At 38.8% G+C, this 26,416-nt stretch overlaps 3 protein-coding genes across 3 annotated transcripts; 1 reads left to right on the top strand and 2 right to left on the bottom strand.

Annotated features, from left to right (window-relative positions):
- Positions 1-63: 63 nt before the first annotated feature.
- tlk1a (tousled-like kinase 1a) lies at positions 64-14,146 on the bottom strand. The gene is given in 24 exon segments (XM_070915166.1): positions 64-1,142; positions 1,263-1,370; positions 1,454-1,565; positions 2,055-2,190; positions 2,355-2,524; positions 2,629-2,718; positions 2,884-2,975; positions 3,075-3,156; positions 3,388-3,485; positions 3,943-4,009; positions 4,250-4,438; positions 5,590-5,726; positions 5,816-5,926; positions 6,134-6,226; positions 6,335-6,421; positions 6,513-6,608; positions 6,815-6,858; positions 6,966-7,041; positions 7,654-7,692; positions 8,974-9,045; positions 9,155-9,276; positions 14,027-14,076; positions 14,078-14,103; positions 14,105-14,146. Coding segments are annotated over 24 exon segments (2,310 nt in total). The 3' UTR covers positions 64-971.
- Positions 14,147-14,856: 710 nt separating this feature from the next.
- On the bottom strand, positions 14,857-19,039 carry mettl8 (methyltransferase 8, methylcytidine). Its single transcript, XM_070914140.1, has 9 exons — positions 18,888-19,039; positions 18,548-18,639; positions 18,083-18,444; positions 17,834-17,883; positions 17,515-17,575; positions 16,245-16,384; positions 15,742-15,848; positions 15,518-15,583; positions 14,857-15,094 (listed from the first exon to the last, which is right to left on the bottom strand). Exons 1-9 carry the CDS (start codon positions 19,037-19,039, stop codon positions 14,940-14,942), a joined length of 1,185 nt encoding a protein of 394 aa, XP_070770241.1. The 3' UTR covers positions 14,857-14,939.
- A 1,649-nt stretch (positions 19,040-20,688) lies between these two features.
- Positions 20,689-26,091, top strand: dcaf17 (ddb1 and cul4 associated factor 17). The gene is made up of 14 exons (XM_070915195.1): positions 20,689-20,817; positions 20,924-21,027; positions 21,402-21,492; positions 21,590-21,726; positions 21,830-21,908; positions 22,236-22,325; positions 22,420-22,527; positions 22,740-22,842; positions 22,965-23,107; positions 23,975-24,084; positions 24,365-24,452; positions 24,641-24,724; positions 25,648-25,803; positions 25,885-26,091. Exons 1-14 carry the CDS (start codon positions 20,689-20,691, stop codon positions 25,990-25,992), a joined length of 1,530 nt encoding a protein of 509 aa, XP_070771296.1. The 3' UTR covers positions 25,993-26,091.
- Positions 26,092-26,416: the final 325 nt, after the last annotated feature.

Below are 26,416 nucleotides of genomic sequence, written 5' to 3'. Positions count from 1 at the left end.
TTACCAGGTGATGAGTACAGATGTTAACTTGGAATGAGCAGGCTGATATACTCTACAGAACCATTCAGTGGCCGAGAAAAGAGTTTCCTGGCATTTATTATTCACTCTTAGCAGAACTGTACAATTTGTACCCGAAGTGGAACATACAGCCCTTGAAAAAGTAAGAGCAACAAAGCAGCAAAATGAAACACTCCAGGAAACCAGTTGTACGTGGGGAAATTTTAACTCTTTGTACACATTACTGCTGCACTTCAAATTTTGAAAATTCACCTGTACAGCATATACAGTTTCCAATTTATCTGTTTATTAATATTCCTGCATAGGATTTTCTACATTGTCATTTTTCTACATTTGGTTACTTTGTGCATTAAGTATGCTGCCCCAACCTACGTGTCACTAGATGCCACTTGTATGCTACACATTACATTCTCATGGCTAAGTAACTCAAATTAAAGCCTAACATTTGTGGAAAAAAACAAAACATTTAGCCAAATCAATAGTGAAATATTTGTAGTTCTACATAACGATGACGGTTATCTCCTCACAGTAAATTAACTTCTAGCAGCTGAATCATTTGCACCCTGGCAGGACCATGTTATTAAATCTAAACGGCGGGCTGCCAAGTCTCCCTTCGGCCCTTTAAGGCTTTATCCATCTGCAACATCTGAACAGAGTCCAGTCACAACTTCTTCAAGGTACGTCGTCAGTTTCAGTGCTTTTGTCGGACCCTCAAAAGATCCTTTTACCCATGTCCTTTTAAAAACATCCCTTCAGTGTCCCTCCATTGATCAAGCCCTGGTAAACAAGTAGAAGCCTGGCAGAGGTCAGAGGAGGCCAGGTGAGATCTCCCCACCAGTGTCCTGCTGCTCCTGTTGCTGGCTGTTCCTTCTCCCACCAGCCTAAGCTTCTGAGAAACTCTGCAGGTGGGCAGCAACTTGGTCAGTTTGCGTTTTTGTCACAGTACAAGGCTGTCAGTACGAGATGATACTGGAGGAGGCAGGTCCTGAGCCAGCAGCACTCATCTGCAGATTTCCAGAGGAGCTTGACCTCCGCATGTGAGGGAGCAGGTAGGGGTCGCTTCCCATTTGGTGAACATCAACCCGGTCCTCCTTCCTGTATGCCAGGCACCGCCTTATGAAGGCCTGGATGGAGGGAGGGATAGTATCAAACATTGGCAGGCCAATCAGCTGTGTTAAAATGTTCCTTTAATACAAGACTTCTTTAAAAATGGCTGTATTCCTTTTGTATGCAAGTTCACCTACCTTTGCTTCATTACTGGCAACAGGCTTGACAGGGAACTGAATATCGGTAGCTTTCAGTATGGTGTTCTCCTGCAGGATGTCCTGTTGTGACTGATTGTGGCCAAAAGGCTAAAAAAGGAGGACCAGTGCTTAATCATCACACAATAAATTACAGAAACATTCAAGGGTAGAATTTGCATTGCCCTCCTTACCTTCCTTCCATAGAGACACTGAAAAAAGATAACACCCACAGACCACACGTCCACCTTATTGGAGATCTTTGGAGGTTCTTTACCAACAACAAAACATTCAGGAGGCAAGTACCTGACCAGAACAAAAGAAAAAATTTTAGTGTCTGTACTAGCAGCCTGTTAAACATCCCCATGTCGAGTGGTGGAAAATATCTTAATAACACATTTACTCAAGCACTGTAATTAAGTACAATGTTGAGGTACTTTACTTGAGCATTTCTATGTTATGCTCCTTTGTGCTTGTATTATACTTTTTACTATACTACATTTATTAAAATCAATGTTAAACTACAACATTAAAATACTGTTTACATGTTAATAGTATAGTAATAAAACACTGACAGGGACCATTTTGCGTAAACAGTACTTTTACTACTGATACTTGTTAATAATACTTAAACACTTATTAGGTAAAGAATCGAATCCAGGACTTTTATTTATAATGGAGTATTTTTATAGCATGGTATTGCCACTATTACTGAGTAAATTTATATCAATACTTCTTCCACCACTGTCCTTATTCTGTATGTGATGTGTGTATATGTGGGACATTTCTTCTCACCAATAGGTCCCTGCACCCTGTGATGTCAGGTCCATCCCATCTACACCATAGTTGTCATCATCCATGATTTTGGACAAACCAAAGTCTGTGATTTTGATTTCTCCACAGGCTGTGCCGTCCACCAACAAAATGTTGCCTTGAAATCAAAGAAAAATAAGAAAGAAATAAAATGGCATACCATCATTTGGATGACTGCTTCGGCCCACTTGATAACTGACACTCAGATTTAATGTAGAGTAACTGATATTTTTTTAAATTGATGCGACGAGAGTCATCAGCTGTCCAGAAGGGCGTGCTTACCTGGCTTAAGGTCATAATGGATGATGGGGGGTTTGATTTCATTCAGGTATTTTAGTGCATTTACAATCTGCATGACTATGGACCGTGCCTCCTTCTCAGACATTAGCTTATGCTGTTTCAAGTAGAAATCCAAGTCGTTGCCTTCGCAGTACTCCATGACAGTGCAAAACCTATTGAATGGAAAAAGGACTTAAAGGATTATGGCCCACATCCAACAGAAACCAACTGAAAAGTGCTGCAGATGCATGAGCAAGAATTCATCAGGTGCACTAACGTGTCTGTGTCCAGTGAGAAGTAGTCGTAAAGTTTGACGATTCGGGGGTGGTCCAGCTCCTTGTGTATTCTGTACTCTCGACATGCATGCCTGTGGAGAGGAAGGTGATTATTTTCTATTAGCAACCAAAGCATGAAGGTGCAGATGCAGTATTCTGCATTGACAGCCCAACATTGGAGCTTACAGAGAGGAATAACAATACACTGAAAGCAAAAGGACATCAGAACAGCTTGTACTCCACATGAGCAAACATACTTGTGATAATTCTCCTTTTTCTCTTCTCTCCAGTTCTTGTTAAGTTGGTGGATTTTCACAGCAGCATATCGTTGCTCAATCAAATCAAAAGCCTGCACAGCATACACACAAAAGGTTGACTGATATTTGAAAAGCCACACCTGGTAAAAGTATTATTTTGTTTTGTAACATGAGAACATCTAATGACTTACCTTGTAAACTTCACTGAAGCCCCCTCTTCCAAGAAGGTGTAGGAGTAGGTATCGCTCATTCAACGTGGGGTGATCTTTGAATCTTTGGATGGAAAAAAAAATTACAGACAGACCTACATGCCAATGACTTCTTTCTCAATTCTTCTGCATTAACATTGCAGTGCCAATAAATAACCAAAGTAGAAAAAGACAAGAAAGCTTCATCCAGTGGGCAGTTACTTAATATCACCACTATGGACGAAGATACCACCTCTTGTGTACATCATGTTCCAATGTCAATGCACTAACTGTCAGTAAATTGATTCAGACTCACTGTGAGCTGTCTTCGTTATTTATTCTCTTCAGCTCCCGAATGTGAAGGTTGCGCACTCTCTCCAGACGCTCCAGCTCCGCCTGGATCTCGGCTTCTTCCTATAAATGATTCAAGCACACAAACACACAATCGCACAAAAGGATCTTCAGAGTTCTGACTACAAGGAGAGGAGCTCATCAAAAACCACTTGTACACAGCTGACTAGTTCTGTATTAAATATTAACGGTTGACTTGCTACAGAGTCTGTCAGGGGCTGCCTGTGATGCTTATTCATCGGGAAAACAATGAATACATCGACAAACTACAGGCTCACTCCATCCTTCGGGTGATTTACACAAAAGAAACAGTGGTTCAGCTCAGGAAACATGAGAATAAGGCTGAATATGTTCAATTATCTTATATATAGAAGCTACATTTAATAATTCACTGACTCCAATTAGGTTTTAACTTTTAAACTATGTAAAACCTGAATGAATACATGAAAAGGTGCTGTGCCTGTACTGCACAGGAAGACAAATTCCCCACCAGACAAATGAAAACAATTGTTGGGCTAACCTTCTTGAGATGTCCAAGTCGCAGTTTGAAGATCTCTTCCTGTTCATGGTACTCTGCTAGTGTCAGCCTTTCCAGGATGACAGAGATATGGAAAAAAGCATTTGCTTTCGTCAACAGCATCTCTATGTTTACTTAGATTACTATATCAGTTGATTCAGTCAGTCACTTAAACAGTCCTGTTAAACTTGTATTTCAACATTTGACTATGCCAAAGAATAAAGTCAAAACTACAGTCAATCTTATACTCTGCCTTTGCCTGGGGAATGGCTGCTCTGATATCTGTAATTTACACAAGGCCTGAACTTACAGTTGAGGTAGGCTGGGTTTTAGAAAGGGATCACTTTCTGCTCCATTCACTGCCTTGGTTTTGCGTTGCTTTGGCTCCGAGTTTGTTGTTGGTGTTTGGGAGTTGCTGGAGGATGGAGGTTTCCTCTTGGCTAGAAGTTTTCTCTGCCTCTCAATGTCCTCTCTCTGTTGGTTTATCGACTCTTGCTGTCTGCAGATGGAAAGAAGTGCTTTTTGTTATACGTGTTCCACTACAACATCTTGTCAAAACACTACATTTGACACCATGATGGAGATGATCCGCAAATATGAAAGCTTTAACGTTACTCTAAGCTGAATCTGATTCACCAGTTTTGGCCGATGCTTACAGTGTTCAGGGTTAGTGGGGAGCTACACCTAGTTACACTACAGGTGAACTATTATAGGCTATATATAAAGTCTCATATTTTACCTGTAAGAGGCAAGCTTTAGTACCTTTACTAGTATCTTACTTGATCAACTGTAACTGAGTCTGGTCTGGTTCAGGAGTAGTTTAGTCAAACTCATACAGCAGTGGAGTTGCGATAATCAGAACGAGTAGGAATTACGGGCCGTTCACACATACCGACCCAAAAGCTGAGAGAGCGATAGGCTGCTATTCACTGTGAATGGGACCTGGCGTTGCATCCCAGCGCTGCTTGCTGTGCTACAGAGATTTAAAAAAGGCGCCCAGAAGCACTACAGCGGAAAGTTGAGAAAAGTTCAACTTTATGCAACGGTCCTCAGACGCAATGCCAGCAACAACCAGGCGAGAGCCAATCGCACTTGTTGTTCGCGTCTCTGCTCCACAAGAGGAGCTGGGATCGCTTCCAGCACAGATCCAGGACCGCAATACCAATCAGTCTTGCCCACTCGGGCATCACTGTTGCATTAAAAACTCAGCAAAGTGTACCGCAAGATGAAAACCCCCCTGCAAACCAAAAGGTATTCTGGGCTCGAGAAACACAATGAAAATGAACAACTTGCTCGTGTGTAGTATGGCGACTACGTCAGAAAACAACTGTCTAGTCAGAGGAGAGTATGCAAATTACTTTATTGTCATCTGTAGCATCTGTATGTGTGAATGCAGCAAAGAAACAAGGCGTGTATCACATCGCTCTGCATTATCTAGTCTGCCCCTCAAAATTACCTAACTGCTCCTTTTACATAAATAATTTACACAAGACCAGCTTTGTAAAACTGAAAGAGAAAAGGCTGCTTCAGTGCGACAGGAATGTTTCTGAAAGAGAGAGAGAGTTCCTAAGGATAAAATATGAAAATGATTTATGAACACCAAAAAACATGATCAATAAGACAAAGACAATCTCTCTAAAAGCCACTTACTTGACAAGGTTTTGGAAGGCATAGCCGTCAGTCCACTGTTCTGTGAATGAAGCTCCATGTCTCACTGTAGTGAAATGGCCTAAACGAAGTCTATCCTGCATGCTTTTCTCCCGACAGGCCTGCTTCTCCTGGGTGCTCTGAAGAGCAACACAAAATATAGGTTTGCATAAGCAGGTAAATGTTGAGTGTTCATAAAGGGTAACAATACAATACATAATACCTTTACCTTTTCTATGAGCAACTTCTTGCTCATGGTGATGCATTTATTCAAGCGTTCCTTGTACTTTTCAAGTAATTTTTGTTGTTCATCTATCTGTCTCCTGAGATCACAGTTTGCCTATGAAGCAGAAAAACAAATCAGCAGCTGCACAAATTATATTATTCTCCCAATCCACCAATTAATTAAAATCTTTAAAATGCCATTTATAATGTTGACAGACAATACAAATTCAGGTATTTTCTATTACCAAACACTGGTATGGTTGTCCAATTTGTTTTGCACAGCCCAGTCAAGGTATTAAACAGAGTAAGACCTTATCCTTACCCTTAGCAGATCATCTATTCTCCCCTCCTTCTTCTCAAGGTCTAGATTCTTGGTGCTTTCAAGGGCAGCCAATTTCAACACTGTGAGGTCAGTCTAGAGTGGAAAACAACGAATGAAAACTTAGCCAGCAATCTCAAACACATTTAAGAGCCACTACAAAGAGCCGATGATGATTGGACTATCCAGCCCCCCCCCCCTCACCTGAACAAATTTGACTGCTAGTTGCTTTGGATGTGTCATGTGGTCCCCAAAAGACAGACTAGTAGGAGATGAGCTGTTTTGTCTAACCTGCAACAGAAGAGAGAGCCCTTCTTTTAAGACAGGGCAACACCAAAATGGAGCAGAAAAGGAGATGTTAATGAGTACAAGTTTAACTTACAGCTGTGCCCTGAGCGGAGTGGGAATGTGAGTTCTGAGGAGAACGAATCACTGGTGGGAGACCTCTCACAGGACTGGACCCATTTCCTCCCTGGAACTGAAAGGTTAAGAAAGGAAAAGTGACATCACTGCATAACATTTGATAACAACAGACCTACCAGCGGCTCCCTTCTTTTCACAATGCTGTTATTTTAGGAACAGGAAATGGATTATGCCGATGTTGAAAGACTAATACAACACACATTATTTGCTCAACACTTCCTTTCAATGTATGAACCATCTGACACCAAACTGAAAACTTACATCAAAATAATCACTTATTTTGGGTCCTCGCACAATTGATTTCCCTGTGAAGAGAAAAGAGGGGAAAGAGTGTTGTGATTTATCAACACATTTCAAAGAAGTACTGCAAGTAAGAGCCAAAATATAACCAGTCCAACACAAAGGAACTCACCTTGGCTGCTCTCTGATTGGATCTCGGGTTTCCTTTTTCTGCCTCTGGTTGTTTCTGACTGTTTCTTCTCTGGGGTCTGAAAGAGAAATTTTATTTAATAATGTTTTACAAAACAATTACTTCCCAAATAAAAGCTGCTTTGACTTTTACCAAGAGTTGCTGCTGTTGCAACTGCACTGTGGTTGTGTGAAGCTACCAGTGGGGATAGTCTAAACAAACCCAAATGTTTATCTTTTTAACAGGTTGACAATAAACTGAAGCTACATTAAGCAATATTTTTTATCAACCATTTAATCAATCAAATGACTCACTATAATGTCAAAGTACAGCGTGCAGATTTTAACCATAACAATAACAGATTTTTCTTTGACTTGTGTAGTTGCTCTCATTGCAGTTTCATGAGTTGTTTTTCTAGCACTTATCATATTTTAGTTGTCCATTAATGTTATTTCTAACTAGTCTAAGCCTGTACCACCAACACTAGATCTACAATAAGTTTCGCTGAAAGTATATTCTGAATCTTCTTGTTTTAAATATGGCACTTCAGTTTAAGTAATGATGTCAAACAAATACAGGGATCACTACAAATTGCAGTCTAGATATATGTTAACCACAGCAGTGGAAAATACAAACAGCAAAAGCCCTTACCAAAATAACTATCTATTTTAAAATTTCATCATATACCTACCGAATAAGCAGGAGAACTGCCTCTTTTCACATCTGACCCCTATTAAGTGAGAAAGACAAGAGTCATTAAAAAGAGCAGAAACATCTGGGTGTAACCCACAGATTCTGTTTACAAAATGGATGAAGACCTTTTACTAGTCAGTACTTCATTATGAAAAAATAGATCTATGATCATTCTTAAAAGGATGACCATGAAAAACAAAAACAGTAACAAGATTGGTCACAATCCTCGGTTCTCCTCATAACCATAATTTATCACAAGAACTCCCATTTCACACACTTTATGACCACCAATTCCAACCAGTTTTGTGCAGTAAAGGCATTTGTCGAGGTGTTGATCTGAGTTGTCCCTTGTGCATCATTAGGAACAATGTCATAAGGGAGTGCAGAGCAACAGCAGTTCACAGTTTTTGTATGAATAGCAGTGTGTACATGTTAATTCAACTTAAGTCAAAATACTGGATTAAAAAATGCTACAAAATGCATTAAACGGCATTCAGACAAACAATAGCACTACTGCAACACAAGACAAGGGGCTGCAGTGGTGTGGGTGAGTGCTGCTACAGCATACAGGAAGAACAAAAATTATGAACATAAGAGATCCAGTTAGAAGGCTTTTTAAATACCAGCACACAGCATGGTGGTTGGCATCCCACGCTGCACTGATGCAGTGGTTACTGAAATGAATGAGGAAGCCTTTGTTGGTCTGAATGCAGTCTGACAAACTACCCAATGGGGAGATTTAGGTCTGTTCAATTCCCAGATGGAGGGTCCAGTTATGTAGCCAAATGGCCAAGCTGCTGAATTAGGAGAGCTATCAAAAGATTTGTCATAGTGTCTGGATGACGGTTGTCATGATGTGCATTAGGTGCATTAACGCAAATGCCCAACAAACAAAGCAAGAGCAGTTCTGTAAAATGGTGGCTGTCATAACTCAATTTTATCATCATAACCCTTTAAAACAAACAGCACAAATTACATTTAGACCATTTACTCAGAATACCATTTTCAAATATGAACCCGTTTAAGATTAATAGACAAAAAAAGCCTCATAAACAGCTTTCTCTGATTATCACAATGCAAATAAGGTTATAATAAGACTAAGAATATTTGGTACCGTTATTGAGACAGCAGACATACCATATATACACCTCAGTCACACTATGACTTTACATGTGGGTCTACATTCCAGCTGAGGAAAACTCTTAATTGGGCTGGACATGACAGCAATCAGCAAGAAGATGAATGGAATAGTAATGTTAACAATAATTAACAGATTTATAATAATTTTATTCTATTCCATGTGATGTCGTTAGTGTACCTCTGACTCCTTGTCGCTTAAGGATCCCAGGCTCCCAAAACTGTGATTTGAACATTCATTATTGGTCAAACCCTGAAAAAGAAAATTAGAAGATTTTAGGATAAGGTGTGGACACTAAAAACTGTATTCACCAATTATTATATACAAACACCGACATTAAATGTGCTAAATTTCCACTCACTTTGGTTCCTCCACTTGTGCTGCCAGTGCTGCCCCCTGTGCTGCCGCTGACACCGCCCATAAAGCGGGCCTCCAGCAGCTCCTGTCTCCGGGGGTCCAGGCTGTGCAGCTCCTCCATGGTGCCTGGGAGGATTATGAACAATTCACAGTATGTCTCAGTTATTCAAGGTTCATTTGAATGCCCACTCAAGAGCAGATGACACAGTAGCAATGAGCTTGAGAGCAGAGTTATGATAAATAAAACAAATTTCAGGGCCTTAAACAAGGATAAGGAGTAGCCAGCGGGACAAAGTAGCCAGCTCAGGGGGATCCGGGGGTTAATATTTGTCAATTACTGAAGACGACTCTCCGCTCTCTACTCGGCAGGACATAACCTCTCAGCTGAGTGCACACAAACACACACATTCATATAGAGCAAGTGGGGGTGGGACTGATAGAGACAGATAGGAACGTTTCTCTATCATCATGCTCGTAGTGTTTTGAAGCACAGGCTCGTGGTCGCAAAATGTGCATGCATACCGAATCGCAACTTGTTGATCAAAACTATTTTATTAGAATAAAAATGAATGTAATTAAGTAGCCGAGTGGACTTGAGTAGGCAACTGTTTGGCCGGAGCTTATGGAGCTCTGTTATTTATTTGTTACATATACAATCTCAAACCCTGACAGGTGATAATATTTTAGTCTAGACCACAATATAGGCCAAGACCAAACTCATGCCCATTTCCTAGAGACAAATCAAACACAGGTTTCACTCTGCACTGAGGAGATAAGAAAGACTTTTATTACAGTATGGTTACTCCTGTTACCACCATAAGATCTACTAGTAGCAGCTTAATACTGCTACTACACGAAATAAAGTCACCACAATAATTTATTACAACTCAAAGCGTAGAGTATAAGTCCAGAAGTAACAGGCATTTCTGTGCCACAAACACTATTATCCTGAGAGTCCAAGAGCAATGTTTCGACTGCTAGGCACTGATGAATGCTGTGCTGCTGTGGGACTGTTACGTGAGCTCCCTGGGCTTCAGTGTTGCTGCAGACTCAGAGGTGTCTGCCCACTAAACCTGTGCTTTAATGAGACAACCATTTTGAATCTACAAAGGAATCAATTCAAGTGGAGGAAAACACAACGCACAGTGAGAAATTCTTCTTATTAAGCACACAATCACAGCAGCTAGGAATAGAGCCTACTTGTGGTCAAACAAAGATTAGTCAAATGATGAATGTGCACCAAATATAGACAAACATACTAACTCTTATCGATTTAACGCCACACACCAATTAACCATGAGCAGCATATGGAGTTAGTCTTCACCTCCAAAAACAAATTGCAACATACCAGCAGGTGAATGTGAAATGCAGACAGTGAAATACGGACTGAAGAAGGCATGCTATGATACCATCTAATACTAAATAAAATAGATGTGACTTCAGCTAATCGTGAGGCAGGGGACATCAGCACATTTAAGCAGTGCTCCAGGGAACCAAAACAGAAATGACTGATAATAAAACAAAGACAAAAATCTCTTGCAGATGGAGGGAAACAATACAAACAATACTAATCAGAATGTAGTTGTCTGAACAGCTCATTTATTTACAACATGTTTATTATTTAAAAACCACGGACTTCACAAATGTACTCAATTAGAAGTTGTGGAAAGTCAAATACTACTTGTGTGTACTGCCAACTTCCTTCTTGACAAATAATAAGACCACACACATACGTACATACCAAGTTTCACATCTCAAATCTTCAATCATCTTGGCAACAATAGCTGAACAAAAAGCCATTTATTCTAAAACAAAAATAGTCTGCTAGTAAGTTATGCATTACAATGCAGCCAGCACACAGGCCCACTTCAGTGAGCAACATGAAGTCACTTGAGAAATGTGCCATAACAGTTGTGATAATTATGTTATATACTGTGTTATAATAATACCAACTTGTGCGCAAGAAAAAATATTACGTAGCTGCCCAAAACAAAAAGCACAAAATGGCTCATGTTATTATACCAAAACACTTCAGGTCAATCAATGTCATCCACAAAACAAGTAATTGTATTATTGTATTATTGCAAAATGTATTATTATACTTCACAGTTTAAAAAAATATTCTAATAAATTCTTAAACCATTTCGCTGTGTGTGTAGATGTGTGGATAACAAATATATTTTTGAAAAGTGTGCTATTAACAACTAAACTAAACAATCACAGGCTTGCACCTGGCTACAGCAAACTGTAGCCATATTGACCAGAAAACTACGTACAATGAGAATTTGAACAGCAGCAGAGATGAAGAAAAGCAGCAGCCACATTTTTAAATAGCCACCATGGTGATAGTTTTAGATCAACTTTACTAACTTGTTAGTCACCCGTTTATATTCAGTGATAACCTTAACAGAGCTACGTGGGATGAAAATTGCTGGCAAATGGAAAACAGGCTTGCGATTAATGTAGTTTTCTAAAACTTCATTTATTGATGTTTGGATGATTGGTTGATGATTACCAATGATACTTTGCACACCATATGAAGTTCTGCACTGAAATGCAATGAAGTGGCAAGTCTAGCAATGCGAAATGTTGTCTGACTGAAATTCAATTATCACATGCAAATATAATTGTCTAAAGATAAGAACTATGGATCATAATTTTGATCTGCACTTAAGTTATAACTGAATTTAAAATAACAATGATGTGGTTTTCATTTCCCTGGATTAAGTAGTAGTCACATAAACAATCAACACCCTCCTGTCCTTAGAGACGCTTGCGTTGGTTAAAAATAAATGTTAAATCGGACAAATGTTAGGAATCAGGCAGCAGGTCCATTTCCTCTTCCTAAAGCATCCAAGAGACAACAAAGTACGCTTGCCACATTTCCCATGATGGGTCTGTGGCTTCTAATCATGTTTGCAGTCCATTTTGCTGAAGAAGTAATCTACCGCGGTCATCAGTCTTATACAACTATAGGAGCACTGCCTGTGATTGCTGCATGCGTTATCTGCATCAATTTGAGAGCAAATCAAAAAGCTGAATGCACAATGAGTGATTTTGCACCTTGTCATCAACTAGCAAGACTATTTTGCAGTGAGTATATAAAGCCTTACTAACTATTTAGCCCTGTAATTACCAAGACATGCATAGACACGTTTTCTCGCTTCATTTCCCAACTATTTAAATGACACACATTTCACCTTTCACCTCAACACAGTTTGACTGGCCAGTATAACTTGCGCAGTGAATAAATGACTGGCATGTTCAGTGTTTGCCATTTTAGCATTACTACAACATAAGCACTGCAATATCCACTAGAAGTGGCTGTTGTAGGCGCTCAACTGACCTCGTTACAATTCTATGATTTTACCTTTAAAAACCATAATCTTTATGAGAAGCTGTAGCTTTAAAACTCTTCCTTCTGCTGCTAATCAGAACAATCTTGGTCTTGCTGAGATGGATCCATAATCATATCTTACTTTTCACCCAGAATGTTTGTGCCAGTTTCACATCATAAATACAAATCAGCTGTGTGGTGTTTCTTAGAGATTTCCTTTTGTTTCAAACATGAAGGCCTCAGAGCATAACTATTATCTATATTCAAGCCCCTGCAGGAACAAATGGTTGAACCCTTACAACTCTTGCTGTGGATGTCATTTTAACTCAGTGCTGCTCAGCAGTGTGACCACCTGTTTATGGCAGACACTTGGGAAGTCTTAATAATCTCTGACATAAACTGGGGTTGGACTACTTCCACCTAAATTCACTCACTGGCAATTTAAACTTAAAAAACCCAATACAGACAACAATCGTCTCCTAATTTTCAATGTTTACACATGATGTAGGCAGCCATCCCTGATTAATGCCAATAAATGCATTTAACACTGATAATAGAAAGAAATTGAGAAGCTCCCTCAATGTCCAAAGCCAAGAAAAAGTCCTCCATAATTACAATAACCAGTGAAAACTACTGAGGATGCAAGGAGTCGGGATTAACATAAGTGACAACTTCATTGAGTCACCAAAAATGACCAAAAACATTAGTTAATTTGATTATGTGTGGGTTAGCGTGCTGTTCAACCAAAAGCAGCCGGTATCTCATGGGTGTCCATTCATTTTAGTTGGGGCAACGTTACATGAACACTTTCTACTCTAAGTTAGTCATACTAAAAGGTCAAACAAGGCTAGCTGCCATCCAATGCAGTAGCATCTATAGCAAGGGGCTATGTTACAGACCATAGTTACACTTAATGTTAGATAACGTTACATACTGTCTTGTTTAAAGCCGACCTAAGACACTTGTGTGCCGTTAAGATGGTGATTAACGTCAGTTACATATGCACAGACATTGTGAACATTGTTAGTAGGGAAACACCAGTCTACACACAAAGGATTGCTAACAGTGCGATGCACAACCTAAGTTATGCATTGCTTGCAACCAACCCCGTGATATAACGTTAAACATCACCACAATATGCTTGATTATTTCCTTGCATTTACTGATCCATTATTACATCTATGTGTAACTTGATTAGTGTTTGCTTTTACAACGGCAGCATGCTTAAACAAGGATGCACCGACTACAGCGGTAACCTTTCTGCCCTCGTAAAGGTTTATCGCCATTATGGACGTATTTCTTTAGGTTACTGCACTGGCCTGACCACAGAAAGACGGTCCTGTCTCTTCAGTGCTACCAGCTAGCCAAACAGGCTCAATTGACTTTGGAGCTGACGCGTTACAGTAACGTTAGTTAGCAAGCAGGTTTCACCACGAAGATTTGCTCCGTCATTTTGACACAATTTCCTTTCGCTCTGCACAAAATTACCTAAACGAGGCAGTAGAAAAGACATATGCGTCTTAAAACGTTTAACAATACCTTCCTGGGCCTTCACCACTGCCGTGGTATGTTGCTGAAAACACAGTCCGTGTTGGGGACGTGGAGAGCTGGGACCAAAGATGGCGTCCCCTCCAAACTTCCACTACTTTGGACACTCATCAAGCTACTTTTCGTGTGTTGGCACTGCAGCGCACACGGTTAATCTTTCACACAGGTTGTATAATTAACCGAATGGCATACCACTGTTGTTGTTACATCTGCGCAGTGACTGCCAATGGGTGAAAATGTATAATTATTTTCTGTTTTAAGGGCACAAACCTCTTCACACCCCAGCAGTGCGTCCTGGCTCCAGGGCCACCTCTCCGTCTTCAAGTGGTTGCCTATGAAACGTCATGCATCGTGTGCAAAATTCTTATCGCGAGGGTGATAACATTTTTTCTCCACGTCAATGACATGAAGAAAAAAAATCCATACATAAACAACTTTTAAATGATACACACTGCACACTTAAACTATGCATAAACACATTTTGAGTACAAGTTGTAGACTGAAAAAATACTGGAAATTATGATGACTTAAAAGAAATATTTGACGTAAGATCAGAAGTAATTAAATAACTGTTGGACATCATCAACATCATACAGCAAACAAGAAGATCGAGAAGTTAATTTTGACTTCTTGCTAAATCAAAATTATACCAATTATACCACCGAGATACCAAGTCAAAAATATATAGTCATTACTTAGTACCTTAGGCCTCATTTCATGGATATTAATACAGTGATCTACAGTATATGAAACCAGATAACACCACAGTATGACAAAATGTTTATTGCATACAGTTTAGTTGTTGTAATACATTCCTTTGGTAAAAAACAACAACAACAACAAAAAAGTAAGTAAGTATAAAAAAAGACATATAGTTGCAAATTAGGCTGTGCATGGTGGGGTGTTAAGATAGTGAAGGTTGATATAATTTCCTGTACTTGCTCTGCATCCAAACCCGGTGCATTGCAACTTTCTTTCCTCTGTTCACTTGGAGTCGTCTGTCCTCTAGATTCTGAATTTCTTCCAGTCCAGCATTGGAAAATAAACCATGAACCTCCTCTGTAAAAAAAAAAATAATAAATTAAAAAAAAAATTACATTTTATATTCGTATTATTATTTATGTACTATATTATTCATTTTATATATTTTGTTAACTGTTCCGATATATTGTTTGTAAAAAAAATTCCCTAACATGAAAGTCTAAATCTATTTTAAAGCCTTTTCCTCACTGCCAGGAGTAAAATTCTAGTGGGAAAAATTATTAATTCTATATTTATTTATTGGCCTAAAAATAGTCAAGCTTAAACATAAACATACCCACCCATGTAGAATCTAAACTCCCCTCAGGGTCCTAAAACCAAAAATTCTCAGAAAAAATACAGAGGACATGACACCCAGTGTCCTCAGTGGTAGCTACAGTCCTGTCAGCAACGATTTACTCCATGTGGAAGAAATCTTACAATCTTACAATTCAGAAATACCTTTAGTGAAAAAGTACACGCAGGTTCCATCTCCACGTGTGTAGAAATTCTCTGATAAGCACCGTCCTGATTGTAAGAGATTAAAAGATTAAACGACTAAAAATTAAATGTACTAAATTGCCAAAAAAACACACACACAGAGGGGTATACAGAATATACAACAAATGAGGTAAAGTAGATAAAATGGCTGTATTTAGGTTGTGTGTTGCTATTTGGAGGCTCACCCTTTTTAAACCTGAGTTGTGAGAAGTCATATCTCCCATAATCACGGAAGAGGAATACCCCTCCATGTTTCAGGTATGTAGATAGTCGGTTCACAACTCCTTGAATTCTGTCAATGAGATGTCAATTAATGGAACAATTAGATAATGAAGATTCAAGTAACCATAGACAAAATATAGACAATATGGGAATATATTCATTGCGGCAACAAAACAGCTAAGGTACCAATTTAAGTGCATTTGATAATACTGCGTCCTAAAAATTAAAATATGTAAGCTGCCATCGCTTAAATTCTTGTTCAAGCAAACCACTTTACAGTCAATATGTTGTACTCTGTGACATAATACGGTTAAATTTATATTTGGGTTTCATAATGACATTCAGACAAAGCCTGGGGAAGTGAAGGTGGGTTGGGGGTACAGTGTTATAGGGCTTGTGGAGGGGAGGTGGTCTGGCAGATGAGAAATGATAACAGGCTCTCCTTTGTCTTTTAACCTTCACCTACCGGTCTGGATGAATGGAGGAGAGCACAAAGATTGCCAGAATAACATCCAGACTCTGAGGAGGGAAGGGGAAGGAGGCCATCTCCTCACAAATGTCATGGACAAAGGCATGACACACAGAGTCATCGTAGTCTGGATGGTCCTATATGAGGAAAATAAAGTAGGCTACATCCCAAACTGTTTTATAGTTACACAAAGAACATTTACAAATGGTCGCTCAGATATGGATTTGGGTAAGTGTTCAGTGTTTGTTTTGCAACTATCTGTAATATTTCATACTATTTCCAAATTTCACAAATATTGAAACAACCGATTTCCCTTTTCTGCCTTGCCATCACTTCTCTATCATGTTCAGTATAATTTTGCATTCATTTTACGTCAGGTTAAAATGTAAATGCATAGTATTACTATGAATGCTGCTATAAATAATCCAATGGATATATTAATGTATAATAGACTAAATAAAATTAAAATGTTCATCCAATATTACAAGAAATAATCAAGTGTGAGACTTTATCTTTTTTTATTGTCCTAAGATACAGTATATACTCCTCCTGAGGTCTTTATATATCTCCACATTTCGAGAACACATTTCGCACAGGCCTACAGATGAATTTGAACTGTTTTGACTGGAATCCGTTATTTTGAATAAGACACATCTATTGTGATCACTCTTTTGACATTTTGGCTTTATGCTCTTACTCTACTGACAAAACATATTCAAGCAGATAAAGTTTAAATAAGATGAGTTATTTGCAGAGCCCAAAATCAAAAGATAATTTATATTCAAATCATATTAAAACCTTTCTCAGCCTCTCTGCATATTAATTGATTGATTCAGCTGTAGCTAATAGGCAGAGCTTTGAGTCATTCTGCAGTACCTTAAAGTATGCACATTGTGTGAGGGAACAATAGTCTGAACTATAAAATCTCATTTCAATCATTCTGGAAAGCTTAAAGAGTGACATTTACAACAGCTTTTCAATGAATGAATTAAATGTATTACTTCATCAAATGTTAATGTAATCTGTCTAAATATTTTAGCAGTGTATGACATGGGGGGCTAATAATCTGATATGACTGTAAATACCCTCCACATATTGTCCAGATGACCACAGTAACTACTATAAACACATCACTGCTAGTTTGACTGAGGTTTTACATATCTTTGGTTGTTTTTAGATGTAAGTGATAATAGTCACTATTGCTTTGAAGAAATATATACAGTATGTACTGTGCATGTTCATACCAAGCAATATTAGAAATGCTTACCGTGACCAGCTGAATGGCACATGGGGAGAAGTCACAACAGTATACAAATGCGTTGGTTTCTCTGCAAAACAGAACAGCGAATTTAACAACACTTAAATCAGTACAAATACAGTACAACTGTGATGAAGCACCTTTTCTTTCATGGAGCTCTTATAAGGATTATGCACTGAAGCCAAGATTTATTATTTTCTTTTCTTGAACTTGCAAAGTGATGTAGACATCCTACAAAGCTACAATAACTGTACAAATGCAATCTTTGCCTCCCTATCAATTACACATTAAATGGAATATGTAGAAATATCTCAAAATATTTACTCACTTTATGGAATTAACAATGGGGAACACACTGTTACCCACCCCACATCCAACCTGTGACGAAAAAAATATATATTGGTGATATTTATATATTTATGTAAAACATGGCAAAAATTTGTAAGAGCTGTCACTTTTACTATGACAACTCACAGCCTACTACTTTTTATATCACAATTATGTCATGGTCCACATGCAACAGCTTATATTAAAATAATGTAAATTAAAACTAATACATGTGAACAGTTTTGAAAACCTCCAAGATCCTGAATGATGCATGCTGGCCAGGGAAAGTAGCAGTCTGTATGGCGGCTTCATTTCTTTCTAGTGCCTCTTTCTGACAGGACCCCTGACGATCGGAGATGTCCGTATTTCTGTGATGGTGTGTGGGGCCGTTGTGTTGCTGGTGTCTGGTCTCTGTGTCTATGCTGGATCCAGTAGGTTGTGGGTATGCTGCCTGCTGATGACCCAGGCATGTGTTTGTGGCTTGGCTTTTTACACCCGAAGGAAGCAGTTCTGGGAATTCTAAAAACAGCCACTTGCGATCTTTAAAGAACTTGTCCTGGTGCATCTCATAAAACGTGTCCCAGTATTGGAAAGCCTCTGTGTCAAATTTACCTGTGTGGAGGAGATTTAAGAATATTTTCACAAAAGGTTTATTTGCGGTGTAACCCCAATCAAATCTAACTTGGAAAAATATTTTGTGGGAACACATTCTTGCCTTGTTCCTTTAAAGGAATTTGTACGCAGGAATTTTCTTCTGCCCTCTGCCGTGCGTTTTCTTTATCCTCTTCTGTCCATTGAACATGATCCCTGAAATATAAGCATTACAAAAGCAACTGTTGATACATCTGTTCAACTACAGCTCCTCACAAACTGTATTGAATAAAAGAAAATACAAAACAATACCATATAATTCCACTGAAAGCTCTTAACTGTAAACCTAAATTTCAGCTTGCGTTATTAAAAGTAGGCACACCTACGCTGTAATCCTACTATCTCCATGAAAGGCATATACAGATGGGCAACATATTAAAGTCGTACTACAGTACATCACTAACCACATGTTGTGCTTAAAGATGTCATCAGTATTGGTCAGAATCCGTGAACCCAGTGGAGCTGAAGGTCTTCCTCCTGTGCTCTTCAGTCTTGAGGACAATCTGCTGAAAGCTTTAGCCAGTTTGGCTACAGAGAAGCTCCGCAGTTTATGCATTTACACTGTAAAAATGCAGGAAGAGTTGAAAACATTTCACAATGCTTTGACAGTGCACCTATGGCTAGTAAGACTCAAGGGAGCTGGAGCTGTTTAATTATCTAAATAATTGTTTTACTCTTTTAGTAATATTTTGCTGCTGGATATCAACATGTCATTAACATCTTTATTTTTTTTTTCAGGAACAATATGCAGTCTAATATAAATACATTCAAGCATTATTATTAAATTATACAGAACAAACCATTAAGAATCCTGATTTGTTTTGGTTGTCCAAAGATAATATATTGAAGAGGCTTTTTAATACGGAGGTTTTTGTCAATATTAACAGAAGTATTACATGGGCCAGACGTCCGAAGAAATCAAAACTAACGACAACAATTCAGTGGTTCAAATAGAATGAGGTAAAAACAAAACAGTAACTGAGTCTTGTAAGCCCACAGGCTCTGTGCCGTGGGCAGGACACATAAATCAATCAATAAACAAGATATCATGAAAGGCATGTAAAAACAAAAATGACAAAAGGTAATGAATGGTGAAGCATCCAACAGGCAAATGTGGTCATTGTTAACGAGATAGCATCATTTTCAGTGTGATTAGTATGCAGAAGGAAAATCAAATCTCTTTAAAAGTGCAAAGTGTGACACTGCATTATGTTATTTGAGGGGAGATAGTCAAGAACATTGAGAGGAATCTCATCCAGACCAACTCTGCTCACCTCATGACCCCACTGACCCTCTGGTGTGTCAGTTATTACAAACTCATGCTGTGCAGCCAAATTGTGTTAACACCCACAGAACTTTATTCCAAATTCTAGTGGGGATCACAACGTTTCCAAAGATACCAAATCTCAGAGGCTGAATTATGAGAAAATGTGAATAAAACGATGCACGATACATCTGGCATATTTCCATTTGATGGAACAGTTGAGCCAAAAAAATATGGTTGGTTTGAATATTTCAGTCAATGTAATCATCATATAGCTTCAATGGGGAGTTCGAACGAGCCAATACAGAATATATAAATATAATACAGTCATACAAATAAGATTATTTTTCCAACCTTAACGCTACTTCGCTACATCCATTCCCCGTTGTTAACCTACCAACGGTCGAGAGGAGGGCGCTAACGTTCCAGGTTGGATGTCGTGTACCTTGATCCCCGAAGTAGAAGAAGACGTTTAACGTGAAGACTACAAAAACGGAGCGGGAGAAGGCAGCTAGCATTGGCAGCTAAGTAATGCCACATCGGTCATAATGTAATGCGTCATTATTCTACACCGACTTCAATGTTTCTCATCCCTGGGCAACTACCCAGTTCAACTAACGTCATATAGAACGAACTAGCTTGGTAGCGTTACGACTTTTGGACGAATTAAACGAGATATCGAGGTGCTCCCGTTCAGCAGCGCTAACTTAAGTTAACCTAACGTTAGCTGTTAACTTTTTCTTGTTAGCTAACGGGGATGAAGTTCAGTGGTCTCGAAGAGTTGAAGCTCAGTGAGGGGTTCTAACGTTATCGGTACCTCGAACTGGGAGACCGTATCGTCCTTACCTGGCTCTGGCTGTGGTCTTAGGGAATCAGTTCAGGTTGTTGTTGGCTGTCATGCTACCAGACAGCCCTCTTGTAGAAACAAGTGCCACCTGCTGATGGCGCTGCACCGGAGAAAAAGAAACGTAAACGCCACTGAGCTGTTGAACCGGAGGAGTAGAGGCATCAGGGATGCTGGGACTCTGGTCAGACACGACATGAAGGTCCTTAGAGGTATCCTCCTCCAGGTAATAGAAAAGACGATACGTTTAGAAATGCACTGTAACATTACCTAACTTGTTTCAATGAATGTTTTACTAATGTGCTATCTTCCATATTATTGTTATATTGTAGGACAACAGGGATTTCATTAAAGTATGGAGCAAGACCTCAAAGTCCACAATAACGTATGAGAATGGTAAAATCTACTTTGAAAATTACCAGAACTGCTACAGCTGGTGAGTGTGAATAATTAAGTGAGTTATTTTCAGTCTTTAGTACACATACAAATAACAAAACAATACATTTAGAGCCACAGATGAATTGCAACATCTTTAAAAGTGGCATACAAAAGTCACTTAATACACAAGTCAAGTAAGCACACTCTTTTGATGCAAAATCTGAGAATCACAGCTGTGAGACGCAGATCATTTACTTACTAAAAGACTAATTGCACACCATGATTTCATCTGAACCTTGCAACTCAGTCATGAAAGATTGCCTTCTTTTTATGAATTTGGTGGCAGGCCTTGTCACTCTGAATACATAGGGACACTGACAACAGAATAAAAGGTTTATACTCTGACACACAATGAGTGATTACATCTTTCAGTGTTCACTCAGAGCCTCAAGTTCTATACAAACTGCCGAAGAGGTCTAAATTGGAGAAATTTGAAGATGCCTTGCTGTGTCAGAGCCCAGTTGTAAGTGAAATTGAACATTAAACATCTTTTTTGGATTAACGCTGAACTTGCAATGACCAGGTTTTAACGATTGTCGTTTCGCGTGTCTCGTTGACAGGACAAAATGTTAGCCTCCCCCTCTGATCATAAACCCAGCATCTTGGTTTTGACAGCCAATAACTGGCTGTATCGCCTTTCAGCCGAAACGGGTGAAGAGCTGCAGAAAGTTTACCTCTCTTCAAACCATAAGTTCAGGTATCATCAAGGCTCCAAGGTGTCTCATCTTTGAGTGGAGATTAATACATTTATTTTAAGTTTGAGTTCATTAAAAAAACCTTTAACCTGTTTTTTTTGTTAGGTATCTTAGATGGGATGTTTCTCAAGAGACATTTTATGTTAAATCTGTCCAAAACAAAGGAACATCTTTAGCACGACAGGTGAGGTCAATCTATTTGTTTAGACGAATCGATTACTTGTTTAGTCTACCAGGTGTCATCAAATAGTGCAAAATCCCCATTACAATTTCTCAGAGCTCAAGGTGACATCTCCTAACCGCTCCTAAAGTTTTGTCCAACCAACAGTCCTAAACCCAAAGATATTCAATTTATAATAATCAGAACATGATAAATAGAAGTGGATCTTCACATTTGAGAAGCTGGAACCAATGAAAATTTGGCATTTGAACTTAATAAATGACTCAATTGTTTCCCATGAATTTTCTGTGGATTGACTAATCAGCTTTTTCTCTCTTTTTCACTTTACAGGCAGGTATCACTCAGAATACAGTGATGCACCTGGCCATCTTTTATGTTTTCCCTGTGCAAATTGTGGGCATTTTGGAGATCAACAAAAAGGCATGCAGATTTGTTTGTAGTTTATTACATTTGTTTTTAAATCTGCCTGCAGGAGTGATATGCTATTATTAAAATGTAAATCTTATTCTTTCAGGTGTTTGGAAATGGTGTTACCGATGTTGTTCTGTCTCAAGGTGTCCTTGCCGTGTCTTACAGCAACAAGTCAGTGAAGCTGTTCAGCTTTGAGCACATTCTCCAAAGGGTATGTATTTTTTTCTTTATCCTGAAAGAGTTTCCTCTTGTGGAGCAAGCTGAATATTTTATTTAATCCGATTTTTAAATATTTAATCAGAAATGAATTTGTTGAAAATTATGTACCTGTGAATATTTACATATTCAGTACTTCATTATCCTCCTGGCTCATCTTGCTGCTTACGTCTCTGTGTGTCTGATGAATATTTTCTTTGTTTTCAGTACTTGACAGAGAAGTTAACTCTTGGAAAGCCGAGTTCACTTCCTGGAGGCAAAACAGTGGGAGATGTTCCCTTTGGTATCCCAGTAAATATCCAGATCACGAGTGAGTCCGGTTTTAAGTCTAGACCGATGGTATCTTTTGTGTTAAAGAGCCACTGTGAGCAGGAATGTTTTTCATTACAAAGTAAACATGGCAGTTTTTTTTATTTTTTACTTATTGCACAGATTGCCCTCCAGTGCTTTTCGAGGTGCCATGCTCTAATAACGGTGTCCAGATTGGAGGCTACCCATGGCACTACATCTACACACCACTGCATAAAATTCACAAGGGGACTCACCACATCTGTTCACTCAAGGACAGCACTATGGTAAGTTTAAAGAATCCTCTTTAACCATTTACTATAACATGACGTTTCAATAATATTTTGGTAATTTGAGTAGAAAATGTAGCATGTGCTTGGAAATAATAGATGAATATCCCCACTCTTGTTGTGTGATAGACTTAACTGCCACCAAATGGCCAGAGCCTATTTCAAGTGTCAGCGTAAGAAGGCCACAGATGTTGGTGACAGTCTAGCAGGACAGAAACAAACCTGTAATCACAAAAAACCACAAAATGGTCCAGTTGCTTGTGTGCAGATCTGTGCTGTATGTGTAACACAAGCTTCTCACAAGTTTACTAGATCATTCCAGATTTTGTTTGATAAATGTGACACCTCTCACATTTATGTCTTACCAGAGACATGTCTTCCACAACGGCTGCATTGTGTGGAAAAACCATTAAATCAAATTTAAGTCACCACAGTTTCCTAAACACAAGAAACCGCAGTTTTGTTTGCTCTTATCATTGTGGTGTGCCTGAGATACTGGTAAAAAAGCACCTAATTATTAAACTGATACTCCACCTGAAAAAAAGTGTCAGCGCTATCGCACAGCTTGAAGCTTTAAAAGTGCACTTATACAACCACCTTTTTTTAAGCCTTGAACAATAGAGTTTGGGTGGAGTATTGCCTTTTCCTCAAAGTTGTTGATGCTTTGCAGACTCTGAAGCGCACAAATCCAGTTGAACTTCACTCACTTGTCATTAGATTTAACGTAACAAACTTTCATATTTATCTTGCCTTTTAATTTTTTTAGTAGTTATATGCTCATGGTACTATGTGCAGTTGGCTATACAATTGATGCATGGCCTAGCTAATGAGTTAATGTGGTACTTAATACTTTTATGACATTAGGCAACAAATGGAATACAAAACATGGACTGCTGCTCTCTAGAGAGTGATTGGATCTTCTTCCACCCCGACGACTCAGGAAGAATCATTCATATTGGACCTACCACCATAAAGTGAGTACTACAGTCAACGTTTACATAACAAAATGAAGGAAAAGTTGGTAAAATGTCTGTGGTGTGGAGGCAAACATACCAAACCAAAGGAATCAGGAGACATTCCTGTTGAATAAAGTGGTTTTCCTTTGCCCCTGTCACTAAAAGCAACAATATCATGTTATCTAGGGCATATACATACAGCATGATACATGTTTTTCATTTACCCCTAATCCTGACCATTATCTTATTATACTGGACATGTTCCACAAGAAATGTGTCTTTTTTTTTTCTCTCCAAGTGTCAGAAAAATCCTTGGTGAACTGAACAATGATTTGCCATCAAAGGTAGTTGAGAATTTCTCCATGACAACCCATCGGAACAACAACGTAAGTGTCGTGCTTATATTCCTGATAGGCCTACTATGTGCTGTACTCGCTACAGTTTACCTTGATCATAAATCAGCCTCATGTATGTATCGCATATTTACTATGACATTGGTGGGAAATCACATGCGACCGTCTACTCAGTCTTGGTGCAATTAAAATTTGATGTTTCTGTTTTCCATCTACTGCAGCCGACCTCACAAGTCACTGTCACCTCATCGGGCCGCACAGTGAAGAGAAGATTTCATCAGCTGGATGATGACCCAGGTCAAGAGGTACCAACATGATAACGCTTTAAACATTGATCCAGTATCTTTGCAAACAAAAGACTTACTGTCTACACACAGTAGATAAGCAAATGATATAGTTAAACATAATGTATATGGAATATAAGTATACTCTCTATTTTGAATAATAAAAAAAATAGTGGTACCGGGAAACAGACCCCATACAACAGTGGAGTTTGTTTGACAATCAATCTTTCCAACAGTCTAATTATACCCAAGAAAACATGTATGGTCATGTATGTAGGCCATATGTGTATAGCTCTTCTTAGATATCATGTCTTCTTCCCTAAACAACAAAATCCAGTCAGCACCAGTTTCCAACATAGCATATTTCAAGAAACTGAGACTCCCCAAGGTCTTATAATCTCTCTGTCTAGGCAGTGTGGGTAAAAGCCCAGGGTCAGTTAACCACAACAATACAGACACACATACATTTTATACCTAAAAGTGTTGCACTGGCAGACATGTTTCACTGTTTTATTTTGAGTTTTGTTGGGTTTCAAACATCAGCCCTTTCTTCATCGGACCACTGAAGGAGTGCTTACAAATATGCATTTTATTCAAAGTACACAAAGTTCAGGATGACGGCTCGATTTTTAAATCTTATTGTGCTAACTCGCTGTCTCCTCCTTCTGGCCATTTCATTGTTGGTTGCACCTGTACCCATCTCCAACACTGATATCACTGACCACACCCCAAGTGTATATTTGTGTAGTAAGGTGAAGTTCAACCACTGGAGGTCAGTGAAGACAATATTTTCAGCTGCTGTGAAGCTCTTTTAAAGAAATGCTGATGAGTAGCAGGATGCAGGGCTCACGTACGTAATTGGTGTAGGCATCGCTACATATACATAAAACTCTGAGCAGCTTCTGTGATGAGAGTTCACAACAATGAACCTTTTACTTTTGCAGACGTTCCGTATGGTGGAATATGAGGACGAGCTGGACCTTTTGGCCGTTGTGGTAACTAATGGCGAAGAGGGAGAAGGAAGAGCCCACATCCGACTGTATGACAACCAGAGCGGGAAGTTACTGCGGACGGTCGATCTGGTTGAACCTTGGGATGAGGTGAGTGTTGACATGACTGCACCACCGTTAAGCTGAAGTATCTGTCTGTGGATTCATGTGTGCTCTTATCTTTTGTTTCAGACTTACCGACATGACTTGTTCTTTGACAAAGACACACTTGTTCTTATTGAACAGAAGAACACCAACTTCTGCTGCCATGTTTACAAACTCAAGGCCGCCAGAAAATAAGTGAGTTAAGTTCCTGGAAAGCATTTGCTTTTTAAGATTATGTAAATATTTGTTTCCAACTTGTGTTTTTGTACAGCTTTTCTATAAAACACAGTTCACATATGGATCATTGTCATTATTTCTTTTGTGTGAATTACTTTTTATAATCAAGTTGGTTATTTAAATGAGGTCTCTGTGCTGTATTCATGTTTCCCACGTTTCTCACTGTCTGAACATTTTTTACACTGTTTCTCTTAAATTAAAATATATTTTTCCAAGTTGCTCTGTATTTCTGCCTCCTTGTGTTTCCATCACGTTCATCCAAATATTAAGATAATATGTAATATCCTCCTGAGAACCAAGGGAAAAAAGTGTCTTACAATTTCTGTTTTAGTGTGATTTCCTATCTATTTGGGCCTAAAAAAACACCTTACAATTTTAATTT

The sequence above is a fragment of the Enoplosus armatus genome, chromosome 11, assembly GCF_043641665.1.
Source record: "Enoplosus armatus isolate fEnoArm2 chromosome 11, fEnoArm2.hap1, whole genome shotgun sequence".
Taxonomy (NCBI): Eukaryota; Metazoa; Chordata; class Actinopteri; order Centrarchiformes; family Enoplosidae; genus Enoplosus; species Enoplosus armatus.
The sequence above is the reverse complement of the archived record's forward strand: the minus strand, read 5'-3'. Positions and strand labels throughout refer to the sequence as shown.

Bases quoted from the DNA above. Each gene is read 5' to 3' on its own strand.
- dcaf17 (XM_070915195.1), top strand. From the start codon at position 20,689: ATGGCGCTGCACCGGAGAAAAAGAAACGTAAACGCCACTGAGCTGTTG. The intron at 21,493-21,589 runs GTAAGTGAAATT...TCTCGTTGACAG, and splicing joins TGCTGTGTCAGAGCCCAGTT to GACAAAATGTTAGCCTCCCC. The intron at 22,528-22,739 runs GTATGTATTTTT...CTTTGTTTTCAG, and splicing joins TTGAGCACATTCTCCAAAGG to TACTTGACAGAGAAGTTAAC.
- mettl8 (XM_070914140.1), bottom strand. From the start codon at position 19,039: ATGCATAAACTGCGGAGCTTCTCTGTAGCCAAACTGGCTAAAGCTTTC. The intron at 16,385-17,514 runs GTAAGCATTTCT...TTCCTCATATAG, and splicing joins GTGCCATTCAGCTGGTCACG to GACCATCCAGACTACGATGA. The intron at 15,849-16,244 runs GTAGGTGAAGGT...TCTCATTGACAG, and splicing joins TCCTCCATTCATCCAGACCG to AATTCAAGGAGTTGTGAACC.